Source organism: Canis lupus, chromosome 15, assembly GCF_011100685.1.
Source record: "Canis lupus familiaris isolate Mischka breed German Shepherd chromosome 15, alternate assembly UU_Cfam_GSD_1.0, whole genome shotgun sequence".
NCBI classification, from domain to species: domain Eukaryota; kingdom Metazoa; phylum Chordata; class Mammalia; order Carnivora; family Canidae; genus Canis; species Canis lupus.
In genome coordinates this window covers 5,905,094-5,917,883 of record NC_049236.1, presented here as the reverse complement: position 1 = coordinate 5,917,883, position 12,790 = coordinate 5,905,094, and the positions used below count along the sequence as shown (strand labels likewise).

General features: G+C 56.0%; 1 protein-coding gene across 1 annotated transcript; it reads right to left on the bottom strand.

Moving 5' to 3' along the window:
- Nucleotides 1-5,340: 5,340 nt before the first annotated feature.
- MRPS15 (mitochondrial ribosomal protein S15) lies at nucleotides 5,341-12,089 on the bottom strand. Its single transcript, XM_038557881.1, has 8 exons — nucleotides 11,927-12,089; nucleotides 11,747-11,791; nucleotides 9,820-9,892; nucleotides 8,993-9,041; nucleotides 8,428-8,512; nucleotides 7,211-7,269; nucleotides 5,744-5,935; nucleotides 5,341-5,493 (listed from the first exon to the last, which is right to left on the bottom strand). The coding sequence occupies exons 1-8, from the start codon at nucleotides 12,054-12,056 to the stop codon at nucleotides 5,359-5,361; spliced, it is 768 nt and encodes a 255-aa protein (XP_038413809.1). The 5' UTR covers nucleotides 12,057-12,089; the 3' UTR covers nucleotides 5,341-5,358.
- Nucleotides 12,090-12,790: the final 701 nt, after the last annotated feature.

Below are 12,790 nucleotides of genomic sequence, written 5' to 3'. Positions count from 1 at the left end.
AGCAGCCAATCAGCGGGCCGTTTGTTGGGAGGCGCTCGGGGGCGGACGCTGATTGGGCGGGCGGGAGGGGGCGTGGCCTCCGCCGGGGGTGGGGCCGCTGGTGGGAGCGCTGCTTGTGCCTCCTGCGCTGGCTGCAGGGCCAGGTCCCGGCCCCGGCTCCGGCCCCCGGCCCCCGGCCCCCCGCCCCCCCCAGGCCCCGGCCCTCCAGGCCCCGGCCCCGGCCCCCCGCCCCACCAGTCCCCGATCCCCCGGCCCAGGCCCTCCAGTCCCCGGCCCCGGTCCCTCGCTCCCCCAGGCCCCGGCCCCGGTCCCCGGCCCTCCGGCCCAGGCCCCCCAGGCCCCCCCAGGCCCCCCGACCGGCCGCCCGTTTCTCCGCTCCCCCTAGGTCCTGGCCGCCCAGACCCCACGGTCCTCCCAGTCCCCCGGCCCCCCAGTCCCCGGCCCCCCAGTCCCCCCATCCCCGGCCCCCCAGACCCCCCAGTCCTCTGGCCCCCCAGACCCCCAGTCCCCCGGCCCCCAGACCCCCCATCCCCGGCCCCCCAGTTTCCCGGCCCCCCAGACCCCCCCGGTCCTCCGGGCCCCCGAGTCCCCGGCCCCCCAGGCCCCCCATCCCCGGCCCCCCAGACCCCCGAGTCCCCCGGCTCCCCAGACCCCCCAGTTCCCCGGCCCCCCAGACCCCCGGCCCCCAGACCCCCCAGTCCCCCGGCCCCCCAGTCCCCCGGCCGAGAACGGGGAAGCTGGAGCAGGACTCCGCCCGTCCCTAGCGGCGCGGCCCTGGGGCCCTGGGCAGGTGGTGGAGGCCGGTCCTCCCACGCACTTAGGTGGAGGGAGCCCCCCCCGCCCCCCCCCCCCCCGGACTGCACGAAATGCCCCGAAATGCTCCATAAATTGGTAACGGACGTTTCTTTGGAACCGGGAAAGGGCCCGAAGCCCTTGACCTTGCGTTTCTGCCCCAAGAGCTGCTTGGGGTGAAGCAAAGCCGGCGGGGGGCTGCCGGCGCCCCGTTACTGCCCTGCTCGTTACTGCCCTGCTCGAGGGCGGCGGCCCCTCCCTCGCCGCCCGGAGCCCCGCGTCCCCTCCCGGGCGCCGGCTGTGCGGTTCTTCTTGGACGAGCAACCATTTCTGCGGATTTCAGTACTTCTGAAACCTGCGAATCCTCCCCCTCCGGGCATCGGGGCGACACCTGGGCCTTGGCTCCCAACTCTGTTTCCCCGGGCGCTGTTACCAGTCACCCCTTCTGCTCCCCCAAATCGTTCTCACATCCATCTCTTCTGCCCGCGTTAGGATGCTCCTCCCTGCTCCTGCCCTTTCCCTCCAGCACTGGCTGCTCGGATGAATTTTAGCAGTTGCCGTGGTCGATGGGAAGCATCCCTTGGGTGGCTCCCAACTGTCTGCGGGGTCACAGTCTAAATGCCTCAGTGTGGCATTCGACGCGCTCTACTCGGCCTCCAACTCCCCTTCTATTTACTTTTTCTTTCCTTTTTTTTGTTATTTATTTATGATAGTCACACACACACAGAGAGAGAGAGAGAGGCAGAGACACAGAGGGAGAAGCAGGCTCCATGCTGGGAGCCCAACGTGGGACTCCATCCCGGGACTCCAGGATGGCGCCCTGGGCCAAAGGCAGGCGCTAAACTGCTGCACCACCCAGGGATCCCTATTTACTTTTTCTTTAACGTTGCTTCCGCAGCTATTGTGGAGCCCAACGTGGGGCCTGAACTCACAACCCTGAGATCAAGACCTGAGCTGAAAGTTGGATCGCTTAACCAGCTGAGCCACGCGGGTGCCCCTCCAACTACCTTTCTGGAGATCATTGCCCCTAATCCAGCGAAACTCCTCTGCCTCGTGGGCTCTGCCTCCTCAGTGGCACATCACCTCTTCCCACCTTGCCTACCTCGGCAGTTTTGCCCTGACGTTGCCCAAGCTCAAGTCCTAGCACACCTTCTCTGGTCCCCTCTCCTTCCCAGCCAAGTTTTTAAGGGCAGTCTACAGTCACCACCTGCGTTTCCTTAACACCTTCACTTCCTACCTCACTGCAACTAGGAGTCAGCGCGCTCCATCCCACCGAAACTGCTTTACCACGAAGACCTTTTGGTCCTTAACCATCTCAGCGTTAGATGCTATACAGTAGTTGAAGGCCGGCAGTCCAGGGCTTTAACTTGATTTTGCCTGGTCCATGCGGTTTTGAAAGGGACAATAACGGGGATCCCTGCGTGGCTCAGCGGTTTGGCACGTACCATCGGCCCAGGGCGTGATTCTGGAGTTCCGGGATCAAGTCCCACATTGGACTCCTGCATGGAGCCTGCTTCTCCCTCTGCCTCTGTCTCTCATGAATGAATAAATAAAATCTTAAAAAAAGAAAAGAAAGGGACAATAACTAGGATAGGAATGTATCGAGCAGCCCGGGTTCACACTTTAGGTTAAGCTGCCGATAGCTCGTTGCTATGCTATAGTACAACTCCTCCCATAGCGGCTCAGGCCGCTTGTTGCCCCCAGGCAGTGTGGTAGGATGAGCAGAATGCAGGCTTGGAGTAAAGACAGGTGCGGCCCAGATTCCTAGGTCTGTCTCTAACCAGCTGTGTGAACTTGGACAAGTTACCTAACCTGTGAGCCTCAGTTCTCACACGGTAAACTGAGAATAACCATGCCAAGAGGGGGTGGATGGGGGAGGAAGGTGGCCTTAAGGATTAGAGATGCTGTGCCTAAGGCAGCCCTTACGATGCCTTTCCTGTAGGGCCTGCTCCATGGGATCCCTTTTCTCACCTTCCCTAGCACCCACCCCCCCACGCCATGATGGCACCTGGCCCTCCAGTGTGGGATCTCCACATAGCTGCGTCCACTCAAAGGCCTGCCCCATAGGCCTTCCCTAGTGTTCCTGGAGGTGACATCCGAACAGCGAGGCTGGTTTTGAGCCGTTCATCTCACTTCTGATTCCACAGGACCCCAGGCTCTGTTCTCGTCACATCACCTCCCCCCGCCCCCAGCTGCTCCAGAGGCAGAATATGCCTGGAGATCATCCTACCCATTCTGACATGGCCCTTTCTTCCTTTACATGCTCTCCCTGGGCAACTTCACTCAACACCCGTGGCTTCAATCACCATGTAAACCCAAGCCCTGAGCCTGTCTCCAGCTTAGGCCTTGCTGCAGTCCTGGATGTTTCCAACTGCTCTTTGTTTTTTTTTTTTTTTTTTTTTTTTTTTTTTTTTTTAAAGATTTTATTTATTTATTCATGATAGTCACACAGAGAGAGACAGAGAGGCAGAGACACAGGCAGAGGGAGAAGCAGGCTCCACGCACCGGAAGCCCGACGTGGGATTCGATCCCGGGTCCCCAGGATCGTGCCCCGGGCCAAAGGCAGGCGCCAAACCGCTGCGCCACCCAGGGATCCCCCAACTGCTCTTTGGATGCCACTTTATTTATTATTTTTTTTCTTTTTTCTTTTTTTTTTTTTTTTTAAATATTTTTTTTCAATTTTTATTTATTTATGATAGTCACAGAGAGAGAGAGAGAGAGAGAGAGAGAGAGAGAGAGAGGCAGAGACACAGGCCGAGGGAGAAGCAGGCTCCATGCACCGGGAGCCCGACGTGGGATTCGATCCCGGGTCTCCAGGATCGCGCCCTGGGCCAAAGGCAGGCGCCAAACCGCTGCGCCACCCAGGGATCCCCTGGATGCCACTTTAACACATCTTCCCCTTATTTGGGCTTTCCTTTAAGAATGAAGTCCAAAGTCTTTCCCCCACTGTTGTGACTGTTTGTGTACATCCTCAAATTCATGAATGGAAGCTCTACACCCCAACATGATGGTATTTAGAGGCCTTTAGAAGGTATTAGGAATTAGGGGAGGTCATGAGGGTAGGATCCTCATGATGGGATTAGTGCCCTTATAAAGGGAAGAGATCTTGTCTCCCCTTGCATGTTGAGGACATAGAAAGCAGCCACCTGCAAACCAGAAGATTCCTCACCAGAAACCGAATTGACAAGCACCTAGACCTCGGACTTCCTAGCCTCCTTAAGCCAGTTTTTTTTTTTTTAAGGTTCTGGAACAGACTGCACATGTGTGAATTGTCTTTTTTTTTTTTTTTTTTAAGATTTTATTTATTCATGAGACAGAGAGAGACAAAGACACAGGCAGAGGGAGAAGCAGGCTCCCTGCATGGAGCCTGATGGGCTCAATGGATCATGCCCTGAGCTGAACAGGGTGCTAAACCGCTGAACCACCCAGGGATTCCCCACCCCCCTTAAAATATTTTATTTATTCATGAGACACACAGAAAGGCAGAAACATAGGTAGAGGGAGAAGCAGGCTCCCCACAGGGAGCCCCATGCAGGACTCGATCCCAGGACCCTGGGATCACGACCTGAGCCAAAGGTAGACACTCAACCATTGAGCCACCCAGGTTCCTCGCCAGTTTATGGTTTCTAACGGCAGCCTGAAGAGTCTAATACCTCCAGAAAACTCTATATTCCGGTGTCTGCTTTCCCCTCTGACTTCATCTCTTCCTAACTCTTCTCTTGTTCACTCAACTTTAGACACACTGTCTTCTTTGGGTTCTTCAAACACGCCAAGCATACTCAGACACCAAGGCTTGGACACTTGGTGTGAACGGGTGAGCTTTGCAAGAAAAGAGGCATCCGGAACTCCCCAGAATTTATAAGGAATGTTTTATGTGTGTGCAGTTTCTTGTGGGTAGGACTTGTAGCTTTTTATCAGATTCTCAACCTGAACATCAGTACCCCTGAACCCAAAACAATGTCTGCTCCTCCCATCTACCCTACACTGCTGCTGCTTAACCATCTAAAACAGAGACTTGGTGCAGTCATCACTCCTTCTGGAAGGTCTCCCCACTCCCTAGAGGGCAGCCAGCATATCGAGCCTCTTGCACCCAGCTTCGGCTTACCCATCAAGCTTTATTTCCTCTTCCCTCTGCCCCTTGGATGTGCACCTGTTGACGTCTTTGCCTTTGCACTCGCAATGCCCTCTGCCCAGGTTGCTTTCCCATCCCATTTCTGCCTGCTGAACTTCTACTTGTTCTTCAGGGCCCAGTCCAGAAGGCAACTCTTCCAGCTGGCCTTGTCACCCGGCAGCCAGGCCACAAGCCGGCCATCTTCCTCCGTGCTGCTAGGCGCTCAATCTTACTTCTGCAGGAATGTCACTTGGACGACAGTGTGTTTATGCGTGTGTAAGGTGTGTTGTGAGAGTGTGTCCTCTGGTGTGAGAGGGCAGAGGCTCTGCCTCCCACAGCCTGGGACCCCAGAGCTGAGTGAAAGAACGAGTTCCTCTTCCTCCTCCTCAGGCCACACAGAGCCCCACCTGCTCTCCTATTATCTTTCAATGCCGGAAGACAGGACTCTAATCAATTTATTGGTTTTCTTTGACTGCTTCTGGTTCAGCTTTGGAAGGGCTCTCTGGGTTCTTCTGGCCTTGTTTCTGGGCTGCTGCTTTAGCTTTTAAGGCCCTTTTTTGCTTCTTGAGCTTCTGTGCCTCCTGGAAAACCTGGAGATGAAAAGGGAGCAGGAAGAGACTATAATCTTGTGCAAAAACCTCAGGTTTGGAGCAGGTGGGGTGAGACGAGACCTCCCTGGATGGTCAGGCCAGCCTGTCTCTGTGAGGGTGATGGCCTGTGAGCCTCCTCAAGGCCTTGGGGCTAGATCCTTGCCTAGGCAGGAACAGACAACCCTCCCTTTCCCTCTCCCTACCACAGTCCCAGAGCGGAGCCAATCAAAGCAGCAATTCTGACTCGTACCCGAATGCACAGGGCCTTCTTGGTCACCCAGCGTTGGTGGCCTTTCCGGTGGTACAGAGGGGGGAAGGTGTACTCAATCCCTAGCTCCTTGCATGTCTTCTCGAAGACGCTGTAGTTGGTCTTACGGAGGTTTTTGAGCAACTTTTTCCTTTGGTCGATGCTCATCAGCAGATAGCGCTTGTGCACTTTGTCCTGCGAGAGAGTTGGTGTTACTTTCAGTGTTATACACAAATAAGCGGTGTGCCACTTTACAGCAAAGGATGGTCGCTTTATCATCTCACCGAAACCTTCCAACAATCTTATACAAATATTAGTGCAATTCTGAGGTGGGTATTGTCTTTGTTATCCCATTTTATAGATGGTGGGGGGAAAGGCTCAAAGATGTCACTGAATTCATAGAAGGCTCTAGAACTGTATAGGGTAGGACCTTGTGTGAGGTCAGGTCTTGAATCTGTATCTATGGGTCTCCCTCCAAATCTCATGCTCTTTCCCCTACACGTTCAGCCTCCCCAGAGCTCAGCACACTGTCAGCTGAGGTGGAGAGAAGGGAAGGCCTTGGGCTTCTCTGGGAGGATTCTCTGCAGTGGGACTGCTGTTCCACAGGCCGAATGAGCGAAAATCTCATCTCCGAAGAACAGGCTCAACTGGCTCCAGGAACTCTGGGGTGCCACCCCTGCATAGTGCTGGACTAGTCTGTATTTACCATGATGTGTTTATATTAAGAATACCCGCAGTTGCCTAATTACGGCAGCTCTGTGCCCAGTGCTGTGCTGGGATATGGCATCATGGTTGAGAGTATGGGCCCTGGAGCAAGACCACCTCATTTCAAGTCCTAGCACATCATTTCCTAGTGCTGTGCTCTGAGGAATAACTTAATTACCCCCTGCCTGGATCATTCATCTGCACAACGGAACAGAAAGATGGCTAGAAGGGCTAAATGAGCTGATGTATGTGAAGAATTCAGCACAAGGCCTAGTACTTCACATGACCGTGCTATGCTGGTGCTTTCATATTTTAGGTAGTCCTTGCTATCCTGCCAGCGAGTCCTGCTACAATCCCCACTTTATAGACAGGAGAACTGAGGCGTGGGCACGTAAAGCAACTTCCCCAAAGTCACACATCTGTCGGTGGAAATGGCAAAGCTGAGGTTTGAACCGAGGCCAACGTGACCCCATTTGTGCATTCAAGAGATACCTACTGAGCACCCGCTATGTGTCAGACACTGGGGGCACGCCTGAGGTTTGTGTTCGTGCCCCCTGGTGACCACTCAGCGCAGCCCTGTAAGGCTCCCATTTTTCTATTGGAGGCAGGAGGGAAAGGTTTTTCCCACTGCAGCTGAGGGGTGGACACCCTGGTGTTGTAGCCACTTGGCTTCTCCAGCTGCTCCTCTGGACCCAGAGCCCTTCACCCCTCAGATTCCTGTCCCCTCCGCTGCTGTAGTAGCTGTGAGCGATGCCCAGGGTTTACCTTTCGGTGTTTCTGCATGTGTTCTTCAAAATTGCGGATCTTGACAGTCAAGGCAACAACTGAAACCACAAACCACAGAGGATGAGAGCTGGCACAGAGGAAGGAAGGGCCTGGGGCCTGGGTTATGTTTTAAGACCTCAAGGAATAACAATCATCAATGCTGTGGTGCAGCTCTCTACAATTCCCAGAGCACTTGGAGTCCAAGATCTTAAAAGACTTTGGATTATCTTTCCTTTGGAAGGCAAAACCTAAGGAAGGCACGTTCCTGAATCTTCTAAAGGAATCCTGTCCAAACCATAGCAAGTAGCCTTCTTTTTTGTTGTTGTTGTTTAATAAAAGCTTTTACAGTGTTATTTATTAAAAACAAATACCTGATTATTGAAATTTTATAAAATATACATCATCATGATAGAGAAAAGATACACCAAATATCACCTTTGAGGAAAAAAATAACTAAATTCTTCCTAATGCGCGTTTTCATGTATTTGTGCTTTCACAAGAATAGAGTTCATACTACAGCAAACGGCATTCTTAATGGCAAAACTTCAGAACGTTCCTATTAAATTCAAGGATTAGTCTAGATACACACCGTCATTGTTAATGATTCAACACGGCGCTGGCAGTCCTAGCCAATGCAGGAAGATTAGATTCTAGAACTGTGAAGGGTCTACCCCTTCCTCTCCCTTCTCAGCTGCCACCCTTAACTCTGTGTTTTCCCTAATAAGTTTTCAGAATATCAGCTCCCGCTCATCTCCCAAAGCCCTGCAACATCCTTCCTGGGGAAGCCTCTTGTTTGATTCCTGCCTGTGTTGCAGACATGGGGGCAAAGAAGAGGCCGGTGGCCCCAGAGAGACGCTCACCCCACTGCAGGCCCTTCCTGCACACACAGTTGAGTTCTGGCAGCATTGCAGAGAGCGAGGTGGAACCTTGGCCCTGACCTCCTGGCCCCTTCATACCACCTTAGCTGCAGAGTAGAGACATGGAGACAAGCTTTGGTTCCTGAGGACACTTGCCTGGGCTCACCACAGAGATATGAGGTGGGACCTGGATGCTGACTCCAGCCTCACAGAGTCCAGTTTTTATTGTCCTGGGTCCTTTTTGCCTCTTGCTTCATCAAACCACATCTAATACCCGGTACCCTTGTAGACAAGGCACCTGGGCCAAATACCAGCTAGTTGACTCCCTCGCACTCCCACTCCCCAAGGGCCCCGACCAACTTCGAGCCTCTAGGGAGCTGGTGTCCTCAGGGTTTGCCACAATCTTGCTCATCAGCTGCTGGTGCTTGATTTTTAGCTTCTCCTTCTGTTGAAGATAGAGACAGAGAATCCGTGAGGTCTGCTGCTCCCTAAGAACTAGCTTTATACCTTGAAGGCCCTGGCTGCAGCCATAGAAATGAAGCCATAAAGCTCCGCACCTGGCTTCACTCTGTTCACCAGGCCTTGGCCATTGGTCAGCATATGGCCATTCACGTCTAGGTGAGCCTAAGGCCAATGACAGGTGACACAGCTTGTTAGATGAGTGTCTCCAAACGGTGCTCATTCATTCAGGCATTAGATCATTATTGAGTACCTACTGTTTGTTGGGTGCTAGGGATACAGTGAGAGAGCAAGACCGTCCCTGCCCTAGAGATAGATGCTCGGTCTGGGGGATGGACAAATGGACACAGAATGACAGCGGGATAAATATTGTGACTTGAGAAGCACAGGATAAAGTGTTACCATAGTAGGAGGGCATCCCAGAGGAGAGGACTGGGAGAGGCTGAGGTTTGGCACAGGTACTCACCTGGCTGGCCATTTCTAAAGACAAGAGTCTTCTCACGACATCGTCAACCCTGTGGGAAAACCAGAGCAATGAGACTGGTGTGGGGGAGAGGGAAAGGGGAATCAGCGCTGTTTCCATTTCAGTTTGAAAAGCAAGGATGACTGAAAATTTCTGTTGTAACACAAGAGTCTCTGTGGAAGTGGGAGCCCCTTCCCAGGGCTTAGAAGTCAGCACGAATTGGATTTGCTGTGCCAAGAACATGGGAGTGATGGGACAACTGCACAGAATTGGGGCTGTCAGCCTGACTGTTCCAGGCTCCTCACAGGGAGGGCAGGGGGAGGATTTTCATTTCGGCTAGAATATGGTTCAGTCTGTCTTGAGACATTTCAATTCTAGAATCATTGTTTTTTTTTTTCTCTCCTGACACTGTACAGTGGAAGGGACTGCCCAGTTCCCGCTGTACAGGGCAGGGGCTGAGCAGAAGGATCCTGGTTTTGGTGTCTTTCAGCCCTGGCCCCTAGAAGCCGTATGACATTGTGCAGACATTAGTCATCTATAAAATGGGGACACTGTTTCTTCTCTCACAGGCCTTTTGTGAAGATCAAAAGATGAGACATCTTCAAAGACCCGTGAGGCACGTTCCCTCCGTATAAAAACAAAACAAAACAAAAAAAGGCAAGCCGTTGAGCTCCACAAACTCTAATCTGCCCCTGCTGCCCCGCACCAAGCCTGGGCTTGGGCAGCTCTCGGCCCGATTCTATCACCAAGCTCCAGATACAGTGCGCCAGGCCTCGGAAGCTGCTATCTTCCCTCTCTCCTTCCCAATCCTCCTAGGGCCCCCTGCTTACTTCTCAATATCAGGAACATTCTGGTAGTCTTTGAGCAGCGTCGAAGGAGGTGGGTCATCTTGGGTGGGCTGGACTGTCAAGCGTAGGGAAGGAAAACACCCAGAGTCAACTCTCACTGCCCATCCTCCCTGTCCTGGCTCTTGTCACTAACTGTCACAGACACCCAGAGCCTCAAGCAAGGCACTAGAGATCTCCGCGCTCTGCCTCTCCTCTGCAAATCCTGCAGGCAACGTCTTGATAGTTCACGTTGGGAGTAGATGACTCTCCTAAGATCCTGTAATTTGTCTTTAAACTTCTCACACCTCTTAAGATCCCCCATTGTGATGGGTGCTCTTGTGGATGGCCTGAATTTTCCCCTCCCCCCTCCCCCCCAATCTGGTCCATGGCCTCTCATAAAACACTCAACAAACACTTGCTGGCTGACAGCATGAATGAAATAAGGGGTTGAGGAGGAAACCCTAGTTTTAGGACATGGTAAGCACCGAGCAGAGACCCCATATAGGAAACCCTCAGCCTTGGGACGCCCCGGTGGCTCAGCGTGTGAGCGTCTGCCTTCGGCTCAGGTCGTGATCCTGGAGTCCTGGGATCGAGTCCCACATCGGGCTCCCTGCTTTTCCCTCTGCCTCTCTCTGTGTCTCTCATGAATAAATAAAATCTTAAAAAAAAAAAAGGAAAACCCTCAGCCTTTGTGTGCGTCATACTCCCTTGGAGGTGAGAAGAGGCACGAGGAGGGATCAACTGGTCCTCTCCACTCTGACCCTGCTTTGCCTTTAGGGAAATCACAGCAATACCCGCTGATAGACACACGTGTGGCACCCGGTGCTGAGTGTGCTCCCTTCTCGGGTTATCACTGATTCCTAACCCCCAGGCTCTCTAGGAGACACTCCTAGGAGTGTTTAGAAGAGACTCAAAAAAAAAAAAAAAAAAAAAAAAAGAGACTCTAAGGTAATCTAAGGTAAGGTAAGTAACCTGCCCCCCATCATTACTCAGAAGCCGGGCTTCCACCACGCAGGAGGCCCTGGAAAGGAAACCAGCCCCCCAGCTCGGAGCAAGTGTCCCCCTGAACCCCGGGTCGGCCTGCGCATCACACCCAGTGCGCAGGCTCTAGCGCCCCCCCTCAAGCTCCAGCACACTCCCCCCTGCAGGCTCCAGCTCCCGGCCTCCCGCAGGCTCACGCTCCCCCCCAGGCTCCCGTCCCACACCCACCACAGGCTTCAGCTCCCGCCACCTCCACCGCCCCCCCTCCGCAGGCTCCAGCCCCCCCCCCCCCCCCCCCCCCCGTAGGCTCCAGCTCCGCCCCCACGCAGGCTCCAGCTCCTCCCCCCCCGTAGGCTTCAGCTCCCCCCCCCCACCGCAGGCTCCAGCTCCCCCCCCCCCCCCCCGCAGGCTCCAGCTCCTCCCCCCGTAGGCTCCAGCTCCCCCCCCCCGCAGGCTCCAGCTCCTCCCCCCCCCCCCGTAGGCTCCAGCTCCCCCCCCCCGCAGGCTCCAGCTCCTCCCCCCCGTAGGCTCCAGCTCCCCCCCCCCAGTAGGCTCCAGCTCCTCCCCCCGTAGGCTCCAGCTCCCCCCCCAGTAGGCTCCAGCTCCCCCCGCCCCGCAGGCTCCAGCTCCTCCCCCCCCGTAGGCTCCAGCTCCCCCCCCCGCAGGCTCCAGCTCCTCCCCCCCCCGTAGGCTCCAGCTCCCCCCCCCGCAGGCTCCAGCTCCCCCCCCCGTAGGCTCCAGCTCCTCTCCCCCCCGTAGGCTCCAGCTTCTCCCCACCCCGTAGGCTCCAGCTCCCCCACCCGCAGGCTCCAGCTTCCCCCCCCCGTAGGCTCCAGCTCCTCTCCCCCCCGTAGGCTCCAGCTTCTCCCTCCCCCGCAGGCTCCCGCTCCCCCCTCCCCCCCCCCCAGGCAGGCCTTCTCCGCCGTCCGTCCCCCACGAGGGCTCCTACCTGCCTTCTGGGTGGCATATCCGTGCCCGGCCGGGACGATGACACCTGCGCAGAAGAGCGAGGGCCGAGCCCCGAGTCCTTAGAGCCCCGGCTCGCGCCCCTTCCTCCTCCCCCCGCCCGCCCCCCATCATCTGCCGCCGGATCCCCCGCGTCCGCCCGCCCCGCCTCCCGACGCCCCACCTCGAGGACAGGGAAGGCCCCAGCGGCGGGAGGGAGGCCTGGGCGCTCCGCCCGGCAGCCCGGGGACTGAGGCCCGGGCCACTGCCGGGGCCGCGAGCGACCGCAGGGCCCTCCACGCCGTCCTCAGCATGGCGACTCGCGCCCCGCGGCCCGGGCCCGGCTCCCAAGGGCGCCGCCATGCTGCCCCAGGCTCGACCAATGGAGCGCGGCGGCGAGGCCGGAGCAGCCGATGGCCGAGAGAATGGATCGGGAGCGCGAGCCGCGGCGTGGGGGCGGCTCGGGCTGCTCCGGCTGCGCGGGGCGGGGGGCTGCGCCCGGGTTCGCGGCGTGCGGGGCTGCATACCTTCTCAGAGGTCGTTATTTTCGTGGGCCTGCGCCCCCCCCCCCCCCCCATTACTCCCGCTCTGTGCTCCTGGCCTGGAGCCCTGGCCTTTTGGAGGCTTTTTGCAGGGCCTGCAGTAGCCTTCCCCCCCTACCTCCTCTTCCTCCATCCTCCTGGATGAGGCTCCCCTGAGAGCTGCTGGGTGTCAGCCCCGTAAGCCTCGAGCTGAAGGTCGCGGATCTTGGAGTGGGACAGCCCTGGGCTGGGATGGAAGCTCAGCCATTCATTTACTCACTGTGACCGTGGGCAAAGCCAGTCCCACCTTTCTGGGCCGCGTGTACTCGTTCATCAAATGGGGGTGGTAATAGCAGTATGTGCTTTTTTTGTTTTTTGTTTTAATATTTTGTGTATTTATTCATGAGAGACAGAGAAAGAGGCAGAGACACAGGCCTAGAGAGAAGCAGGCTCCATGCAGGGAGCCTGATGCAGGACTTGATCCTGGGACCCCAGGGTCACCACCTGGGCCAAAGGCAGACGCTCAA